The sequence below is a fragment of the Myotis myotis genome, unplaced genomic scaffold, assembly GCF_014108235.1.
Source record: "Myotis myotis isolate mMyoMyo1 unplaced genomic scaffold, mMyoMyo1.p scaffold_m19_p_1, whole genome shotgun sequence".
NCBI lineage: Eukaryota > Metazoa > Chordata > Mammalia > Chiroptera > Vespertilionidae > Myotis > Myotis myotis.
Window position 1 is genome coordinate 49724852 of NW_023416313.1, and position 22081 is coordinate 49746932.

Genomic DNA, 22081 nt, shown 5'->3' on the forward strand with positions numbered 1-22081 from the left:
GCAGGGGGGCACAGCCTCAGGTCCCCAGGCCCAGCGCCAGGTGGGGGGTGCAGCCTCAGGTCCCTCGTCAAGCCCCCCTGGGGTGTAGGGCACAGCCTCAGGTCCCCCAGCATGGTGCCAGGGCAAGGGGCGCAGCCTCAGGTCCCCCCAGCCCGGGTGCGAGGGCGTGACAACCATTTGCATATTAGCTCTTTAATATAGGATGCTGTTGGCATTCCTGCAGAAGGATCCTGGTGTTATTCTTCTCTAAGCCAATCTCAAAATCATTTCCCACTTTATTGATTGAGAGATCCAGAGCTGGTTGGGGGGAGGGGGCAGGGACTCTGTGTGCAACTTCTCATTAATGGGCCAGCTCTCTCCAGACCCAGCTAAGGCAGGGCGAGGATTCTGAGGACTGGTGATGTGAGGTTTAGCCACTTCGGCCTGTCCTCCACTGTGGGTGGGGACAGGAGAGGGAGTTGCTTGAGGAGTTTAAAGGTAAGTTTTCTCCCATTAAAAAAAAATTGTAGTAGCCCTGATCGGGTGGCTCATTTGGTTGGAGCATTGTCCCATACACCAAAAGGTTGCAGGATCGATTCCCAGCCGGGGCATATACAGGAGGCAACCAATCAATGTTTCTCTATCACATTGATGTTTCTCTCTTTCTCTCCCTTTCTCTCTCTAAAATCAATAAAAATATATCCTTGCATGGGGATTTTTAAAAATATGGTAAAGTATACTAACATAGGCTGAATATGTGTCCCCTTCCCCCTAAATTCATATATTGAAACCTAATCACCAATGTGATGATGGAGGTGGGGGGCCTTTGTGAGGTGATTAAATCATGGGGTTGAAGCCCTCGTGATGGGATTAGTGCCTTCATACAAGAGCCCTCAGAGCCCTCCCTCACCCCTTCTGACCTGTGAGGACACAGCAAACAGGCAGCCATTGGCGAACCAGGAAGCAGGCTCTCCCAGACACTGGATCTGCTTGTGCCTTGATCATAGACTTCCAGCCTCCAGAACTGTGAGAACTAAATGTCTGTTGTTTACAAACCATCCACTTGATGGTATCCTATATAATAAAAGGCTAATATGCAAATCTACCAAACAGTGGAACAACCAGTCGCTATGACAGACACTGATCACCAGGAGGATGACACTCAATGCAGGAGCTGCCCCCTGGTGGTCAGTGCGCTCCCACAGGGGGCGTGCCACTCAGCCAGAAGCCCTGAGCTGGGCTCATGGCTGGCAAGCGCCGAGCTAAGGATGTCTGACTGCTGGCTTAGGCTCACTCCCCTGAGGACATCTCCCAAGGGCTCCTGGACTGTGAGAGGGCACAGGCCCAGGCTGAGAGACCCCAGCCATATGCACGTTGGGGATGACCAGGCCGGCAGGGGAGAGCCGTTAGGGGTGACCAGGCAGGCAGGCAGAGGCAGTTAGGGGCAATCAGGCAGGCAGGGGAGCAGTTAGGGGCATTAGGCAGACAGGCAGGTGAGTGGTTAGGAGTCAGTGTCTCCTGGATTGCGAGGGGGATGTCCAACTGCCGGATTGGGCCTAAACCAGCAGTCGGATATCCCCCTAGAGGTCCCAGATTGGAGAGGGAGGGTGCAGGCTGGGCTGAGAGACCCCCCCCCCCCCCCCCCCGCATACATTTCATGCACCGGACCTCTAGTTTTGTTATAGCAAAAGCAGACTAACACATATACGGAACATAAAGTTGACTAGTTTTCCTTAGTTTTAAGTGTACAATTTAGTGGCATTAAGTACATTCACGTTGTTGTGCAACCACCACCACCACTCTTCATCTCCAGACCTTCAGGTAATTTTTTTAAAGCCACTTCTTGCCTCAGCTCCAAATTCCAGTGAACTCTGTGCTCGCTTTCTCTCCAAGTGCATGTTCCTGTCCTGATGATTTAACATAGAGAGTGGGAAGGTTTTTTGGGTTTTTTTTTTAACACTACATGATGAATGGGTTTCAGTGGAATTCAAACGATCTTGTTTTGGTTATTTCTTATCGGGAATGCTGAATTTTTTTTCTAAGAGTAATGGCAGAGGCGAAGGGGCAAAAGGGAGATACCTCTTTTGGGAATCAATTCAGCAAAAGAGAGGAAATGGTTAGGGGACATTAAATCATTTCTGGAAATATGTTCTGGGTGCTAAAGGGGCGTGTGGTACCCTCAAAGAACTAAGATACCCAGTTTTTACGTAGTAAACCTTCTGGCTGTACCTTAGGGCAATGTCCTTAGTGTTTTTATATTTGCTCTCCATCGATAAGAACTTCTTGAGGTCACGGTGTCCTTGGGTTCCCATTAAGCTGGGCGACGGGAAGTTTTTTAATATTTACTTAGTGTGCACAGCATACCAGGAACTTTGCCACAGATCCACGGAGCCTGGCCTCGAGCTGAGCCTGACTTGGGAAGACTTCCCTGTAGGCTCATCTTTTGCTGATTCCAACTTCTGGAGTTTCTGCAGGGGGTGGGGGGTGGGGAGGTGGGGGGCCTGAAAGAGTTATAACCTTCTTCACCCAGTGTCTGCATTATCGGCCATGGAGGTGTGTTTGTACAATACAGGCTGAATCAGTCAGACGTCAAATAAGATGCACTCTGCTTCTTGGAATATTCTTGTAACAACTTAATTGCATTTTGCTCAAAGAAACTTGCTCAGACACATTTTGTAAAAATCCAAACATCTTGTCCACCTCTGCTCACCCCACCCCCACCTCTCTTTGTTCTAAACCCCACTTGTTTTTATTCCTCTACTCTAAACCCTCTCTGGGGAAATTCTGCATTTTGTTTTGGAGGTATTTTTTCTTCCTGATATGGTAATGTCCATTAATATGATATCAGAAAATAGCAGCAACATTTTCATCTCTGTGCAGCTTCTGACACATCTTCTGTCTCCTAAGGCAGGATTTTCTAGTTAAATCTCTGGCTAATTAAGACAATAATATTAGATGTAGAGCTAGTTTGTTTAGCCAAACAAGAAAAAATGAATGGAAGCAGTGCTCATGATATAGGAATACTTAAAGCTTTATGGAGACAAATCGAAATGATGTGTTAGCTGTGAGTTTAACTTTCCTGTAGAATTGCTCATGAATCCCAGGGGACAACTTGTGACATGCTAAGTAGCCTCTAGGGGTTATGGCCAGGCATAGAAGTGTTTGAGCAGAGCGTTAGGGGCTTTCAGATTTTATGCTAGTTGCTATTATTATTAAATTTTCTGTACTGAAAAAAAATTTAACAAAAAAGCAACACCCATTTCAGGCAAGATTTAGTCACATGTCACAAATACTATGAAAAGTACAAAGTTATAAATTTAGGTTCTTAAAACAAGCACTGTTGAATACCAGCTGAGAGCCTAATCCATGTACTACCATCACTCATTCCAGCATCTTGTGATGTAGGCCAGTAGTAAATCAGGGGGTTTCTAAGTTAAAGAGAAAACGTAACAGGGAGAAGGAAGAATTCCCAGCATATGGAGTCAGAGGGGGTGTAATAGGATAGGTAGTCCAAGATTCTCCCCAACTCCCACTTTCTTAGCCCCCACCCCACCACCGTGTCCAATGCAGGAAACTCCTCCATAACATCTAGGACAGAGGTGCTTCTAACTTCTCCTTGCATAGTTTCAGGGTCAAGGAGCTCAGTACCTGACAAGTCAGCTCATTCCTTATTTGCATAGCTCCAATTGTTAGAAATTGTTGTGAGTTCTCAACTTTCTACCTTACATAACCACTGACAATATTCCTTGCCAAGGCAAGCTGTTATTTTATTCTGTCAACTTTTATAAACACATGTACAGCTCACATAAAGCACTTACTGTAGACTATTAGAATTTTAACAGAGCTGCGATATAGCAAGGAGTCATGTAGCAACATTACATGAGAAATGTCTTACCAAGTTCATTAATATATCTTCCCTTTGCTTTGATTAAATGCCCTCAAATGGTCCTGGGAACATACTACAGGGGGGCAGGTTGGCATGTAAGTTAGAAAAATCAAATAGGACTTTGATGGAAGCCACCTATTCAAATCTGAACTTCATCTTCAACTTCCATTTGGCTCCTCTTGTTGATGGCAAGGAAGAGAAGGGCCATCCTTAGGTTAAAGTAAGGGCATATCTAAGGGCTGGGGGAGTAGTTAGTCGCTCATTCACATAGGTCACTGGTCATGCTGTGTCCTCCTCTCTACTGAAGAAATGGGATCAAAGATAGCGTGATACCACCTTTGCTCAGCCACCCACTAAATCATATAATCATGGAGCTGGAAGACCAATCCTCGTATTTTACAGACAGGAACACAGATTTAATAGTCTTTGACAGAATATCTACCAGGCTTGTAAACTTAAATGGCTGTCAGAGCAAGGAAGAAACCCAAATGAATAAAGTGGTCAAGGTACAAAAGGTAAATGGCCCTTTCCCCAAGAGCACAATGGGGAGTGGTGAGGACTAGGGGAAACTGGTGGATTCATGCTCCATCGAAAGAGGGCAGCTGATTCTCAACTCGAATGGGTTATTATTATGAAGGAAGGCAGACCCAGTGTTGCCAGAAATCTGGATTTTTATGTGAGTGATCCTAAATGATTAAGTGTTCAAATTGAAAGCTCTGTGTGGACTAACACCAGTGCAGGCCAACCAAAACAAGCCTATGAGCCAAATTCTCTTTGCAGATGCTGGTCTAGGGTTTGGGAAGCTCATGGATGAGTTGTGTCCTGAGTAAGGGCATTAAGGAGTGGGGCTGTGAGTGGATCCAGATGGTTTTCTGCAGTTGGCCTTTACCCATCCCCCCCCCCCCCCACCCGCCTTCTCCGGAAAAGATTGAGTTAAGCTCCGTGTCACCCCCAGAGAAATGCCTGTTTGTCCTCTGAGACCAATTGACCTCAGCAGGGTGCAAAGGAGGAAGCTAGCTGAGGATTGCGGCTTGAGGGAATGAACATGCAATAAGGAGAAAAAGAGCAAGAACACAAGAGACCACAGGAAGGTCAAGCACATTTGAAGACATGTCTAAATTTTGGGCATTAAAAATCACATTCCCCCCTCCAACTCTCCCCCCCCCCCCCCCCCACACACACAAAGTACCTTTACTTAGAGCATTTTGTACCACCTTCAACCAAAAGCGTAGTTAATGAATTTGCAATCAGTGCTCTTGTTTTCTGGGACACAGTGACTGATTGGTTCCCTGTAATTTCAACTGACATGTGCTCTTCAGGGGACCAGATGGGAAAAGTGCCTGATGGGAATCTGGGTAAGTTCAGTCCTGATTGGGAATGAATGATTGATGCCAACTGACGCTGAAATGCAGCATGTTTCCATTTAAGAGGACTTGCTAGAGGAATGTAGCTTTCCTGCCTCTCCTCATTTATCACGGTGTTTACAAATCCTGTCTGGAGTTGAAAGTAAATTATCATCCTGTTGCTCATGGTTGTTTAACAGCTAAGAGTGTTAAAGGTGATGGAGCATGAGCCCATTGGTGGAGTCATGTGAAGGGAAAGGGGCCACAGGGAGGCACCCCTGGCATGTACGATACTAAACCTAGGAAAGGTGCCCATGGGCAGGTTCTGAAAGGGGGGAAGCACTTCTTCCAGTAATTATTCCAGTTGAGTGGTGTTGCTACATAAAATGCAGAATTAACTGGGATTTGGGGTTTTGGTCAGGTGATAGGATTAAAGAACAGTCTGGTTGCTCCATAAAAATATGAGTAATGCCTGAAGTGAGGAAGATAAGGCCTTCACCTCATGGAACCTCGTGTGAATCTAATTCTGAAGGTTCGTGGTCATCACATCTGGGTATATTTATCTCACAGGAGACTCAGGGTTGTGTCTCCCATTCAGTACATCAAAGATCAAGAAGTGAAAGCAGGATTAGACTCCAGACCAACGGGTGGAAGCGAAAGGGAGTGAGAAATTAGGTGTGACATTAGGAAGAGTTTTCTAATTAGAGTTGTTTGAAAATAGAAGAGGCTTTGAGTCAGGGTTAAACAATGGCTTGGTGGTGATATTTTAAAAGAGATTCAGGCACCCTATAGGGCTGAGGTAAGATGACGTCTCTCTCTCTCTCTTTCTCTCTCCTTATCTAACCTTGAGATTCTATGATTCTAATAATCTGGCATGGAATCCTGAAAGGTTCAACCTTCCTGCATTTTCTGTTTCCTGGATATTAAATCATGTTTTAAAAACAGTAATCTGGCTTTTTTGCCTACCAGTGGGGTTTCCCTAAAGCAGAAATTAACGTATAACAGATAGTGAGGTTAAGTAGGTAATATAGGCAATATGAAATGTGAGGAAATCTCAGAAGTCAAAGTCAAGTGACTGTCTATTTAAAAATCATGTTACTGCATAGGGGAAACTGAATAGGTCTGATTTGTATTTTCTCTAAATAAATACAACTAGCCCTGGCCAGTAGGGCTCAGTTGCTTGGGCTTGTCCAGTGCACCGAGAGGTCACCGAGAGGTCACCGGTTCGATTCCCAGTCACGGCACATGCCTGGGCTCAATCCCCAGGAGGAGGCGTACAGGTGGCAGGTGACATTTTTCTCTCTCGATGTTTCTTTGTCTCTCTCTCTCTCTCTCTCTCTAAAATCAATAAAACATGTTAATTAAAAAATACATAAATAAAAATGAAATAAATAAACTAGTGATGGAGAGCACCGATGCTGGTGCCAGATTGTCTGTGTTCACATCCTAGTTCTGTCTTAGACTAGACCTTGAGCAAATCATTCAGCCTTTCTGTTCCTCAGTTTCCTCATCTGTGAAGTGGGATTGATGATAGCACCTGCCTCCTACAGTTTGTGGAAAGAGTGAGCGGGCGGAGGGCATAGACAGCATTCAGGACTGGGCATGGCACAGAGCATGCGGTCAGCCATGCCGCTGCCCTGCTGATGTCACTGCTCAGGGCAGAACGATAGGCTGTGCTTCAGAGCTGACCTGCTGATGTCACTGCTCAGAGCAGAATGATAGGCTGTGCTTCAGAGCTGGCCTGCTGATGTCACTGCTCAGGGCAGAACGATAGGCTGTGCTTCAGAACTGGCCTGCTGATGTCACTGCTCAGGGCAGAACGATAGGCTGTGCTTCAGAGCTGACCTGCTGATGTCACTGCTCAGAGCAGAACGATAGGCTGTGCTTCAGAGCTGACCTGCTGATGTCACTGCTCAGAGCAGAACGATAGGCTGTGCTTCAGAGCTGACCTGCTGATGTCACTGCTCAGAGCAGAACGATAGGCTGTGCTTCAGAGCTGACCTGCTGGGCCCAATTTCACTTTTTTAAAAAAATATATATTTTATTGATTTTTTTACAGAGAGGAAGGGAGAGGGATAGCGAGTTAGAAACATCGATGAGAGAGAAACATCGATTCAGCTGCCTCTTGCACGCCCCCTATTGAGGATGTGCCCGCAACCCAGGTACATGCCCTTAACTGGAATCGAACCTGGGACCCTTGAGTCCACAGGCCGACGCTCTATCCGCTGAGCCAAACCAGCTAGGGCCCAATTTCACTTTTCTCCCCTCACGAATCTATTTAGATCAAAGAATAGCCCATGTTGATGTGCGAATGGGGTATAAATACTTTAACTGAATGTTTTCCTCTCTATGCTGGTGACATTATAGACTCTGTCAGAATAATTATATTCTTAAAAATTTTTTTAAATCCTCACCAGAGGATATGTTTTTATTTATTTTTAGAGAGAGAAGAGGGGAGAGACAGAGAGAGAGGAAGAGAGAAAAGAAACATCAATCAGTTGCCTCCTGAACACATCCCAGTAGAGGATTGAACCCGCACCCTAGGTATGTGCCCTGACTGGGCGTCAAACCTGTAACCCTTATACACAAGATGACGCTCCAAACAGCTGAGTCACACTGGCCAGAGCATAATGATACTTTTGATAGAAGGATTAAAGGAAGTTTTTGTTCTCTAAGGAAATTTGCCTTTGACCATAGTTAGGTATTTTTCAGGCTTCAACCTGTACTAATAAGTTTGGCTACTTTACTACATTGCAGAGATATAATTTAACCTTTTAAGGGCCTTGTTTTGTTAATCATCAAATAATTTAGTTCTCTAAGATGTAGACTCAGCCTCATAGTATACTTATAAAAATATTCTATTTTTTTAAACCAAGAAATCAATACATAGAATCCTAATTTAAATAATCTAAATTTAAGATACCTAAATTTTTAGCACTAAAATATGAACTGTTAGAATGACAATTTGAAAACTAATAAATACATATGTACTTACATATAAATTGTATTTTTAATATAACATATATATTTTTTACATTTTATTATGCTATCCTCAAATTTTCTTCACATTAGTATAATTTGAGCTGAATTTAGGAACAGATCTTGGAAAGCATGGAAAGTTGAAATGTCATGAACATAAATGTTACATACACAGTTACTAAAGTAAAGAAGGTTTATGCAATAGACATTCATTCCTCATACCTTTTTTTATTCTCTGCATTGTGCAGGGCTACCCTGCTTCTCAATAATACAGATATGAGGATTTAATTCTTTAAAATCTGCCCAGCCAGTGTTGCTCAGTGGTTGAGTGTCGACCTATGAACCAGGAGGTCAGGGTTCCATTCCTGGTCAGGGCACATGTCTGGGTTGTGGGCTTGACCCCCAGTGGGGGGCATGCAGGAGGCAGCCAACCCATGATTCTCTCTCATCACTGATGTTTCTATCTCACACTCTCTCTCCTCATCCTCTTTGAAATCAATAAAAATATGTAAAAAGAAATAAAAAATAAATTTTTTAAAATTTTTATTTGAGAATCATTTTAAAATTAGAGAAAAGTTGTAAGAATAAGAATAGTGCACAGAACACTCACGTATCCTTTACCCAGATGCCTTTTTACCCCACTTTCTTTGTCATATGTGCTCTCTGTCTATAATATTTTTTGAACTGCTTGAGGGTAAGTTACAGCATGGTTCTTTTACTTCTAAACACTTCAGTGTGTATTTCCTTAGAATCAGGATATTCTATTTCATAACTGTAGTACAATGATCAGCTCTATAACTTGAGCATAGATACAAAACTTTACTGTCTGTACTTCAGTTTTATTAATTGACATAATAATGTCCTTTATAGCATATTTCTTCCTTCCAATACAGGACCCAGTCATGGGCTAGGTATTGAAATTAGTTATGTCTTTTTAGCCTCTTTTAATCTGGAACATGTGCACTATATTTCTTTGTCTTTCATGAAATTGTCACTTTTGAAGACTATAATTTCCCCTCTCCAGTAAAATACTGAGGACACTTCATTTGACCTCTGACCTTCCCGTGCTTGAGAGAAGGGTGATTTGCTCTGAGAGTTGTCAGGCTGAGCCCTGCAGTCACATGGTGAATCCCTGTGTCATGGTGCTGGGACCTGGGAGATGAGTCTCTATGGGGACCCCCTGATCCGGTCCTCCGGGGAGCAGCCTGCCTTTAAAGAGCTTTAATGAAGCCATTGACCACATATCCTCACATCTTAGTGAAACTTGTAAACATACAAGCATCCGCCTATTTTTAAAATTTCCAAAATGCCAAATAATCCCATGGTCTCTTGTTCATTTATTTTCACAGAGTGCGAGAGTGGGTGGTGAAGTGTATGGAGAGAGAAGTTCAGTGCAAACGCGGGATTCATACTGTTGAATGGCAGTGGGAAGGCGGCTAATAGGTTTATTGTCGGGGAAAGACATGGAGTATAAAGGAAAGGCAACGAAGATCTGAATTAGGTTGGTGATATGATACTAGGAATAAAAGACAGGGTGGCTGGGCCCAGCCGGCTTGAAGAAACTGTAGGATTTGATCACTGTTTTGAGGGATGTTTGAAGCACAATGACTTGTGGAATTGTGAGGTCAGCAGTAGAAATAGGTTCAGGAGGGTGATGGGGGACTTTTTGTTTGGAGAAAGTTGAAGATTTTGATCTCAAACTGGTCCTAGGCTCTGCTGGTGAAGGTGTCCAACAGTCACCTGGAAATGCAGGCCACAGCCGGGGAAGGTATCTGAAGCAACGTTATCTATTTGGGAATTATCTACGTAGAGGTAACTGTTAAAGATGAGAATGCTGAGATCCCCGAGGAAGAGAGCTGAAGCAGCAAAGAGAGGAGGGTCTTGCATTTGATAATCAGATGAAGAAAAAACACAGCAAAAGTGACTAATGGAGGAATAACAACACCCTGGCAAGAGGAACTGTTGTAAGGGGAGGGCATGGTCAACAATGCCAACTTTGAAGAGGGGTGGGGTTGGACCCTGAGAAGATGCAGCCAGATTTGACAATTGAGGGGGAGCGGTTTGGACAACCATGAACTCCAAAGCCTGACTGAGGGGGTTACTAAATGTAAGTGGAGGAGGAGGAAGAGGCCAAGGGCAGAGGGGTCCCTGGAGATGTCCTGCTGTAGAGGCAGCGAGAAGATGGGGGTGCAGAGTCCCCACACTGAGGGGCCCACAACTGTCTTCCTGCATAATTATTGGTCTTTCATCCTAGCGTGGAGGCATTTCCCTACTCTCCCATGAATCTTTCTTTCTTTTTTTAACCCTCACCGGATTATATTTTTAGAGAGAGCGGAAGAGAGAGGAAAAGACAGAGAGAAATATCAATATGAGAGAAATACATGATTGGTTGCCTCCTGCATGTGCCCCGTGCAGGGCCTGGGCCATGAAGGAGCCTGCAACTGAGGTACGTGCCCTTGACCGGAACGGAACCTGGGATCCTTCAGTATGCTGGCTGATGCTCTATCCACTGAGCCTAACCGACTAGGGCTCTAATGAATCTTTTAAGTCATCCAACAGTCACTTCTATCCCAGCAGCATATGAAAGGACAGAGGGCACTTTTCCCTGGGTCAGACCTCTGGCCTCGTAGCTGAGGTTCTGCCAAGAGCAGCACCTTATCTGCCCCATTATGTGATCTGAAGGGATGAGGGTGACTCACGTGAAAATCCCCAAGCATTCAGCCCTCACGGGGGAATGCAAACTCACAAAGCAGCACCTTGGCATGGAGAGCAGAAAAGTGAAGCTGACTTCAGTTACATTTTTGTGGTTTTCTCCTTTGTGTTTCTATTGTCATCTCCAAGAGCATCTGAGTGCCAAGTGTTTTTCCTAAAGTCTCCTGTCAATCAAGGGCAGAGTCTCAGCCCCGCTGGGAGCCTCGCACTCGGCCAACACCGTCTCCAGGAAGTCATGCAGCACAGCGCCACGCAGGGGACCTGACTGTTAGAGGCAAAGTGACTGGAGGGCGTTAGACCGACCTCCCAAAGGCTCCCTTCAGACCAGTTGAACTGGCTCCCACCAAATACAGCCAAACACGGACGGTCTGAAGAGGCATTTCTAAAAATCATTTTGTACACTTACGCATCCCCAAGCCGCCCCCTTCACATTAAAGCAAACTTCGGTCTGAAGAGGCATTTCTAAAAATCATTTTGTACACTTACGCATCCCCAAGCCGCCCCCTTCGCATTAAAGCAAACTTCAGACATGGAGCTTCAGGGGTTATGATTTATTTATACAACTGTCTGAGTGAAGCTCTACTTTCCACCCTCCACTCTTCCCTTTTCCTTCTCCCTTAGGAGGGAAGCGGGTTTCAATATAGTGCAGTGTTTTGTTTGTCTGATAGAATTTGGATTTCTCTACTTTAAAAAAATGTTTTTACTGATTTTTCAGAGAGAGAGGAAGGGAGAGAGAGATAGAAACATCAGTTTACAACTCAGGCATGTGCCCTGACCGGGAACCGAACCAGGGACCTCTTGGTACATGGAATGATGCTCAACCAACTGAGCCACACTGGGCATGCTCTTCACATTTTTTAATATCCTATTTCGTTTGGGGCAATGGAATGAGTAGACTGATAAGTTTTCATAGGGGCATGCCTGCATTTAATGTCAAATTTTATTGGTTTTGCTTTTTCTCCCCTAGACATTTCTTCTTTGGGGATTTGTGGTTCAGAGGGTGGCTCCTTCAGAATGAACTCGTCTAACACGATGCCAGTCTGCAGAACTATAGTGGCTGTGCTCACTCCTCCTCAGGCTTCCTGGCGTCCGTTCTCACTTGAATGTCAGTAAAATGGCAGCTCTCAGCAAGGGAGCATTCTTAGTTCCTGAGACAGGGAACGAAGCCAGGCACTTGTACATTTGTTTTCAAATGGTTCTTATGCTGTAAATATTTAACTATTCATCATAGTATTCCTACCAAAGTTTCCACTAGGTTTCCAGCTAGTTCCATTTCTCAGGGGCAGGAAGGACCGACCTCTAGCTTTCCAGAACTTTCTCTAAACAAATATAGACCGTCTTCCGGGGAGTTTGGTTTGAGAAAGAACAAATCCTGGGTGAATAATGGGATCTGGAAGGCATATTTTCCCTTTGATTGAGGCAAGGAGGCCATGGGGAACTAAGTTGGCCAGCAAAGACTAATGGATGGAATGGTGAATCTTATTGTGGTCCTGAATATTTTATCATTCCTTATGCCTTTTTTGCTAAAATTGTGGGAGGTGATGGCTAAACGCAAAGGGGTTTTTTTGTTTTGTTTTGTTCTCAGTTTATGGTTTTGAGCATCAGAGGAGGACCGTTAGCTATTAAAGCTACTGAAGAGGGCAGGTGATCTTATCTTGGTGATGACAATCACTGTGGTCAGCTTTTCTCTAACCCCTGAGGTGTCTGGGTTCCTGAACCTTCATTTCTCAGTGGCATTTGCTCTCAGGAAGAAAGTCCAGGAATGCATTAGGCAGATTTAGATTTACAGCTCACCTCTGTTTACTCTTTGGGTGATATATTGGTTGATTTTAGGGGAAAGATTTTTATAAGACTTATTTTATGCTTTTGATTTCTTTTATGACTCTTCTTTTAAGGGTGGGCTACTTTGCCATACTGAAATGAATTGTGATTTTTGTCCTTTCTTCTGTCATTTCCTTCCTTCCACTCTCCCTCCCTCCCTTTCTTCCTTCACTCCTTTCTTCCTAAACATGTATCTCCTGTTGTCCCAAGCCTGTGGACAGCAAGGCAAGAAGTCCACCGAGTCTGAATGTGTAACCTTATCACTCAGAACACGACCTCTCAGAATGTCTGATGGCACTCAGACCACAAATACCTGTTAAGGACAGAAACCGTAAGCATGAGTCAAATTGTAAACTCCCTTGCAGAGCCAAGTCTGCCCGTCAATTAGCAGTTTATAAAACTCGACTCCTGGCTAGAGAGCTCATTGCCAGGGGCCCCAAGGAAAGCACTGGCCTCCGCTCTTGCATTTACTCTGTGGCCCGAACCATGACCTGGGCCTTTTCAAGGCGTTCACAAGAGCATTCTGTGTTTTCTTTATCCAATTGAGAAAATATTTCTTTTAGGAAAGATGATATTTTAAAAATTATTATTCGGCTCAATATTTTTAAGTGAAGTTCCCCCGCCCCCCATGTCCAGCTCCTAATTAATTGGCTCAATAAGGCGTCTTGTATCTCACTCGCTGATTTACGACACAACAGGACAAACACGATGCAAAACGACTTTCTTTTGAGATTCATTATTATGCTTCAAAATCTTTTTCTGCCTCTTTCCTGTTTAGCTTCAGCTTTGCAGGAAACACCAAAGAATGTTTCAGCAGTGTGAGCTGCAAGTGTGGAGCCGAGAGAACACTGTAGGAATGTGAAATAAGAGGCCGTAGGGGAGGAAAGGGCAAATAAATGTCCTGCTCACTCCCATGGCCATAACGGAGGAGCCGGTGCTTTCTTCCTGAGGCGCTCCGTGGAGAGAGTGTAGCCCAAGTCTAAACTCCTGTTGAGTTTTATTTTTAATCCTAGCATGTTAGTACTTGTAATTCATGTACATGGATTTTAACTTTAGGTTATTTCCGTTTTTCTAACCAAATATTTACAAAATATCTGTTCGTGTTGGAGAGACATGAACATTCTAAAAGAGTCACTGGGTATTTTTAACACATAAATACAATTACCGTAAAACCTTCCCATTTCCTCTTTACTCTCATTAAAATGCCGGAGTGCGGAGTGTGGAAGGACTCCAGGCCCGGTCTGCACTCAGACCTCGCAGCGCTGCGCTCCCCCTCCCTGTGATCACTGTTTTGCGCTTGCTGAGAGCGGTTTTCTTCTGGATGCAGCGCCTGCCCTTGGTCTTGTGGCTTTGACACTGAAGCACTGTTGTCTGCAAAAGACAGTATATTAGAGCTCCAGGGTTCGCTCCGCTGCCTGCTTCGCTGCTGCAACTTCATTCTTGGGAAGTTTCTGAGTTTCCCGGGAGATGAAGCATGGGCAGCGCTTGCTCCAGCCTGAGCGGTTGCTGAAGGCCTGGAGTCCTGTTTTGTTATTCGGGTTTCCAAGCGTGGGTGTGGGGCATGAGAATCCCAGCCAGGGCAGTTACCACTACAGGTCAAAAATGGGTGCCATTCCCCCCTCCTCTGTCACATTTGTTGTTGTTTGTAAAGAGTGGTTATTATGATGTTTTTAAAGTTTGGCCCTTTTTGCAAAAGCCAAGCTGAAATTGGAATGAAGTGTTTGAAATGAATTAGTTTGTTAAGAGCCCATCTGAATTAATATGGAGGATGTCTTTTGCATATTTCAGAGCTGCCTCAAATCCTTTTTGGATTTAATGATAATATTGAACATTGGAAAGATTGCGTGTGTTAAAGCCAAATGAGACTTGACAAATTTGCAAACATTTTTGAGGTAGTGTATAATGGGTTTTAATGGGTTTTTTCCCCTAAGTTAAAAGGAATAACAGCATCTGGTTTATATTTTTTACCTTTATGACCTATCATCCATCCTTAACCTAAGTGCAGTGGTTATTATTGGAAGTGAAAAGGCCCCTTTGTTGAAGCTGTGGTTTTATTTCTCAAAATAAGATACAACCCAACACTTATATCTTTCAGGGACTTCTGGCTGACTTAGTTCGATCCTGTAAGAAGCCTAAGTGTCAGGTCTTACACTTATGTAAGTTATGCCAATGACATGCCCGCTGTGTAGAGATTCTATCTGGTGTTGTGTTCTCTATTGTTTTTTATGGTTTGTTTTCATATTCTCCTCTATTGCTTGTATTCTGTTCATGGTGATGGAGGCGACACGAATTTGGGGGAAATGCCTGTTTTAAACTCTCTAAAAGTCAGCGGCAATCAGCAGTTTTTCCTAAGATTTATCCACAAAGCCTGTGCGTATCAAAGGGTTAAGGACATATACAAGCCTAGTCTTGCTACTGCTTTTCACGAACAAAGGTGATTCAGAAGATGGGTGTTGACTCCAACCTATGAAGCTGTAAATACTAGAACCAAGGAAATTACCATCATCTGACACTGACAGCCTCCCCTTTGATGGGAATCTCCTTTCAAATGAGTCCACTTCCTTTCTCTGTATTAGGTTACCAGGCACATCATTTGGAATTAGAAGTCTTCTTTATAACACTTGGACAGACTAACAAGCCTGTGTGAAGAGGCATTGGAAGGATAGATGTGAGTTCCCTACAGAAATGTAGAAATGGCTTTTAAAAGTTTTAGAAGATTAGATATAAAAAAAATGAAGGAGTTAAAGTTAGTGTTAGGCAAGAAGTCCAGGAAAGGAGACTAGATCTTACATTAGAATATTATTTGGCAACTTCTTTCATTATTAGCAATTTAATTGATTGTGGATCATTGGGTTTTCCCCTATTTTGGAAATCCATGGTTCAATGGAGAAAATAGTCTTAAAACCAAAGAAAGCAATCATTGTCTTTATGTGCCATTTTGGTTCAATGAGCAGGTTACATCTCATGAGATTCTGGATCATAGGATGGAATCAACCCAAAGGGAATTTGGACAATGCTCAGTGGATCTTAGACCAGCGCGTCTAGGGCGTGGGTGCAGTGGACACACAGACATTGGGATATTTCTAACCCATAATGATACTCATTCTTCATTCAACAAGTATTTATTGAGTATCTATGCTGAACACAAAACATACCAAACCCCTGCCTTTGTTGAGGTTATATTCAGGACAGAGGTACAGGCTATAAATATTAAACATAACACATAACTACATTATAAAGAAGATTAGTGCATGGGGAGAAAATGAAGCAGGGAATCTGAAATTCTGGGTTAGGAAGGAGGGGGACAGGTTGTAATTTTAATAAGGAAGTCAGGATAGGACTCAGTGCAGAAGTGACATTTGAAGGAGATGAGGGTGGCAGCCATGCAGACACTGAACAAGGGAAATTTTCTGTGCAAAGGCCCTATGGCAGGCGTGTGCTCAGTGTGTCTGAGAAACAGCAAGGGGGCCACTGTAGCTGGAGCAGAGTGAGCAGGGGAGAACAGTAGCAGAGCAGGACAAAGCAATGACAGGTGGGTGGAGAGGAGTAGATCCTGTGAGGACTTGCAGACCGTCATAAGGACTTGAGCTTTTACTCTGAGAGAAATGAGGAACCATTACAGGGTTTGGAACAGAGGATTGATGTGATTTGACTAATGTTTTAAAAGAATCACTCTGGTGCCCTGGCTGGGGAGGCTCAGTTAGTGACACCAAAATGGTTGCAGGTTCAATTCCTGGTTAGGGCACATACCTAAGTTGTAAATTAGATTTCCTTTCAGGGCACATACAGGAGGCAACCAATTAATGTTTCTCTCCCTTTCTCCCTTTCTCTTCCTTCTTCTCCCTGTATTATCAATAAAAACATATCCTCGGGTGAGGATTTAAAGAAAAGAATCACTCTGGCTGTGAAAAGGCTGGAGGTGGGAGGTGAGGGCGCAAGCAGCAGTTTGAGTCAGAAGGCTATGGCAGTGGTCCAGGAGAGAGAGGGCAATAATTGGACTTGGATAATAACAGAGAAGATGGTGAGATGCTGTTGGATTCTGGATCTGTTTTGCAGGTTGAAACAACAGTATCTGTGGGAAGATTAAATGTAAAATGAGAGAAAGAAAGGACTCAGGTTTTAGGCATCAGCACCAGGTGGATAGAATTGCCGTCTGCTGAGATAGAGATGACAAGGTGAACAGATTTTGGAGAGAGTATTTAAATATATTAAAGTGGATATGTCTATTGACATCATGTGAAGATGTTGGTTAGGCAGTTGAGTATATGAATCTGGTGTTCAGGATTGGGAACTGGGCTGAGGATAGAAATTTAGCAGTCTTTAGTACATATATTGTACTTAAACCATGAAATATCCCAGGGGAAGTTATTAATCTCTGGAAGTTAGAAGCTACAACTTGTGACATAGGACTCATCCCAGCCCTCTGACCCTGCCTTCTATTGTCTTTTGACGATAGTAGGACAGCACCAATCATAACCAGTCCACCAATTAGTTTAATTGTTTTGTACTTACTGGATACAAAATATTTCCACACCATGCACAGTTAGAGCTAGAGGTCATCTACTAAAGATTTCTCACTTTATAGATAAACAAGGAAGGTTGGGGGAAGTTAAATGATTTTTCCAAAACTAGAGTAAATTTAGGAGTAGATTTAGATTATAGCAAAGCCAGGAGTAAGCCTAGCTCAGCACTCTCCTTTGCCCCACCTAGAGCACTTACTAGTACAGTTTCATTCGATGGAATAGGGAAGGTGATAACAAAGAGGCAAGGTCAAAGATCATTTCTGCCACCAACTGTTTCTTTCAGAGTAAAAATCCAGGTAGTGGAGCTCTAACGTGTTAATTTTGGCAGCACTTGCCTCCCTTACTATAAAAGCCAGAGTGAGGTTCAACTGACCTGCTCTCAAAGGGAGCGTCTGAAAACACTTTCTGAGTTGTTCAGGCCAGGTTTTGAATACATCAGGACATGAGTTTTGGATTATAGAAAACTGGGGTACAGACAGAAAAATTTACTTCATCCCTTTTCATTTTAGACTTTGAAACTAGAGGAGGAAGGAGAAGAAAGAGAATGTGGGCAAGTCTGCCATCAGCTTTTGATGATTCTTGATGATAAGTTGGAGAAGACTGGAAAGGGCTAAAAGTGCCGGGAGCCGGTCCATGCTTGCTGTTTCAAGGGACCTGGCATATATGGCATACTGTTCTTAATATGTTTGCTCACCTTCTTGGCACTATGTGTTTTAACCAAGGTCTCTGAGAAAGGTTGTTTCCCCAGGTAGGGATTTTCCCCTGAAGTTAGGGAGGGAATAAAACCTCTTAACTAGTGCCAGGTGGGTAATTAATCACTTTAACTATGAACAATCATGCTTAAGCTACATAATCTTTACTCCCTGGAATGGAGATAAGAAACGCCCTAGCCTTTGTAATAGAGATTGATAGGATTGAATCAACTGGTATAAATACAGATGTAATAAGACAGCAAGACACAGAACTTAGAATATGGAACCAAGAGAGATAGAACCTAGGCACAGAACCTACACAGAACGTTCTCTAGAGACAGAAGAACTTCGCTGGAGAGAACATGGCAAAAGATCCTGGACAGAAACTGGCCTCAGAACCTAGAGACAGAACCTAGCGAGAGAACATGGCAAAAGATCCTGGACTGAACCTGACTACAGAAATTGGCAAGAGAACCTGACTAGAACCTGGTAACTGAACCTGGCTGGAGAGCCTGGACAGAACCTGGCTGGAGAACCTAGCGAGGGAACATGGCTACAGAACCTGGCTGGAGAACCTAGCAAGAGAACATGGACACAGAACCTGGCTGGAGATCCTAAGCAGAACTTTGCTGGAGATCCAGACCAGAACTTGGCTGGAGATCCTGGCTAGAGATCCTGGCTAGGCTGCTGATCAACTGAACGCTGTCTCCATGTCCTTCCTTCTTCGCCGATTCCATCCACACCTTTGGGGACCCCTGGACCTGCTGGGGTTGGACCCCGGCATAAAAGAACATAGAATGGAACATAATTTTAATTTGTCAGTGATTGCAATCTGACATATATACTTCACCTCAATTTGCCCCTGGGTTTCACCATTTCTTATTTCTTAGCTATTGGTAAATTCTTTGGATTGGCTATTGAGTTCCAATGCGTCATTTTGTATAATTTGCAAACTGCTATTACACTCAAAGATAATCTGTTCATTCAACAGATATTTATGGAGTGCCCTATATGTCAGGCATAGAAAATGCAGTGGTGAATATGATAGATGAAGTATTTGTTTTCATAGAACTTACATCCTCATAGGGGCACATAGACTTTAAATAAGTAAAAAAATAAGTACAGAAGATAATTCCAGGTAGTAATAAGTACTATTAAGAAAACAGGACAGGGTCATGGGATAGAGATAGATTGGGTAGGAAGTTCAAGTGACTTTTTGAATGAAAACAAATAATAAGAAGCCTGCCACTTAGAGGTGTGGGGCATTCCAGGCAGAGGGGACACCCAAGAGCAAGGGCCTTGAGGTGGGAAAAATTGGGGGATGGTATGGAAGTGACAGGAAGCCAGCATGGCTGAAGCATAGTGAACAAGGTAGGCTGGGGCCACATCCTGTAGGTCCTCCTAGGCCCTAGTAAAGAATTGAATTGTAGTCTTAAGTGTAGCATGAGGCTGTTGGGGGATTTTAAGCAAGGGAACAATATTATCGAATTTATGTCTTTGGAATAACACTGAGATTCCTTTTTGAGGAATAGAATGTGTAAGGCCAAGAGTAGAAGCAGGGAAACCAGGTAGGAAACTATTATACGAATCCAAGGAGATGATGGTAGGTTGTTCCAGGTAGCATGGAGATGACTGAAGTGATGAGATTTGAGACAGGTTTATGAGATGACATCACCTGACTTGCTGATGGCTTGAATAGAATAATGAAGGGAAAGACCAACAAAGGTGACTGCTGGGTTTTGAGCTGTAGAGTTGAGCTGATAGTGAGGCCATCGGTTAAGATGGGGAACACTGGAGAACAGCAAGTTTGGAGAGCTGGGATGGGTGTGGGGGGTGCTAGGAAATAGCAGAAGCAAGAGTTCTATTTCAAACATACTGTGTTTGATATACCAATCAGATATCTGGGTGGGTAGTTGTATATAAGAATTTGGAATCCAAGGAAGAGATCAGAGCTAGAGAAAGTTGAGAGTCGTCAACACATAAATAGTATTTAAGGTCACAACATCTGATTCACTCAGCAGAGAGAGTGTAGATAGAGAAAAGATGTGAAGATCAAGCTGGGCGCACATTGACTTTGAGAGGAGGTAGATCCAGCAAAGGCAACTGAGAAAAACTGTCAGTGAGTTGGAAGAGAGAGGGGCAAGCCCCAGCAGGGTGTGTCGTGGAAGTCAAGAAAAGAAAATGCTTCTTGGAGGAGAGAATAGTCAGGTGCAATCAATGCTGCTGCTGAGGGATCCCAAGATATGGTCACACACCATTGGCCTTAGCAAGATAGAGCATGACAGTGACTTTGACAAGAGCCGTTGCAAAGGAATGATGGGGGTGAAAGCTGGACCTCGGTGGCTTGAAGAGCAATCTGGTGATAAAATGGAGACAAGTGCGGACAGTTTATTCCCAGGCGTGGTTTCTGTCACCATTTTAGCTAGAGATTTAGTAATAAGGTAGGACTATAACTAGTATTGCTAGAAAGACTCCTAATCCCAGGTTATAGAATGGTGGATTAAAACTAATACACATTTCTAGGAAATTTTATCTACTGTCTACTTAGGGGCGTTAAACTTCCATGGAGTCCCGCTGATGGTTATACATGCTGCTCCCCATCATCTTTGGCACCAGCTTCTTGGACCATTTCCTGCAGCAATACTCAAGTAGGACAAAAGGCAAAACTAGCAAAAACCAGCATTTATGGGAACATCAGTGTGCTGGTTAGAGGCGATTGCTCTTGAATCCTTACCTCAGGTGATAGAGGCTATCCTAATCCCTTTTTCTATAAGGTCACATGGCCTTCTCTACAATCCAGGTAATTTATAATTAAAATCTTGCAACACAGTTTACACTTGAGGTGGGAAATGCTTGTACTTCAGCAAATTTTTAAATGTTATTTCTCTTTTTCTTCTCACCAAATACCAAAAACCATGCTTACATGGCAGTTTGGGATTGAAATTTAGACAACCTTCGAGCTCCAGGCTCCTGCCATTTAACCAATCTCCTTTATCTTGAGGCACATAGCAAGGAGAATCCAGAAAGGAGAAGTAGGTGATAGCGATAAAACCAGTGTTGGTACAAAATTGCATAATCAAGCTAGAAATGAAAAACTTATCCTGAGAACCATGTCTTAATTTTTTTAAATCTATATACCAGTAGCCCTGCACGTAGACAGTACTAGTCCTATGCATCACTCAGCGTTCTCCCTCCAACACCCATTTCACCCTGTTGATAAACTGCCCCTCAAAATCAAATCCGATGCCATGCATATACATTTTCCTATTGGGAAGCTCTTTGGTATTTTTCTCCCTGGCAGCTAGTAAAACAGATGGCCGGTTGCTTCTATTATCTTTACCTTTTGTGACAGCACGGATGGACCTGGAGAGTATTATGCTAAGTGAAATAAGCCAGTCAGAGAAAGACAAACACCGTATGATTTCACTTATATGTGGAATCTAATGAATAAAATAAACTAGCAAAATAGAAACAGACTCATAGATACAGAGAACAGACTGACAGCTGTCGGAGGGGAGAGGGGTTGGGGAGCAGAGAGAAAAAGGTGAAGGGATTAAGAAAAAAACAACAACAACAGACACAGACAACAGTATGGTAATTGCTAAAGGGAAAAAAGGGGGGGTGGGGAGAGGTAGAGGAGGGCAAAGGAGGGACAAACGGGGACAGAAAGACAATTTGGGTGGTGAGCACATGATGCAGTGTGCAGATGATGTGTTATAGAATTGTAACTAGAAACCTGTATGGTTTTATTAACCAATGTCACCCCAATAAATTCAATTTAAAAATAAAGAAGGAGGGGGGAAAATCCTGACTCTTAATTTTTGGGTGTGGTCTAAGTGAAAATAAGGGCATTTCCTAACGAGTAATAAGCCTGTAGGCGGAATCCTTATCCTATAAGTTAGAAAAGCCTCGCAGTCATTGGTGCCCAGGAAGTGCCCTAGACTGCAATTGTTTTTGTTGTTCTGATCTGAAAATGACAACATAGAACACAGCCAAGGGCACGCACCATTTTATTATGGCTGATGCAGCTTTAATTGGTATGTAAGAGGGCATGCCTGTGGAATTAGTCCTTGGAATAGTGGCCAATCAGATCACTTTCAACATTTCTCAATGTTTAGTTTCATCTTATAATTAAGTAACAACGAT

General features: G+C 43.4%; 1 protein-coding gene across 4 annotated transcripts in view; it reads left to right on the forward strand.

Annotated features, from left to right (window-relative positions):
• The window catches only part of SHROOM3 (shroom family member 3), a 167732-nt gene that overhangs the window by 24838 nt on the left and 120813 nt on the right, over nt 1–22081 (forward strand). For 2 of the 4 annotated variants that reach the window (XM_036337060.1, XM_036337090.1), the window contains exon 2: nt 14816–14876. The exons of the other annotated variants lie outside the window; for them this stretch is intronic. In XM_036337060.1, the coding sequence (XP_036192953.1) occupies nt 14875–14876 (2 nt within the window). In that variant the 5' untranslated portion in view covers nt 14816–14874. The remainder of the gene's footprint in view (nt 1–14815; nt 14877–22081) is intronic. 4 annotated transcript variants of the gene reach the window in all.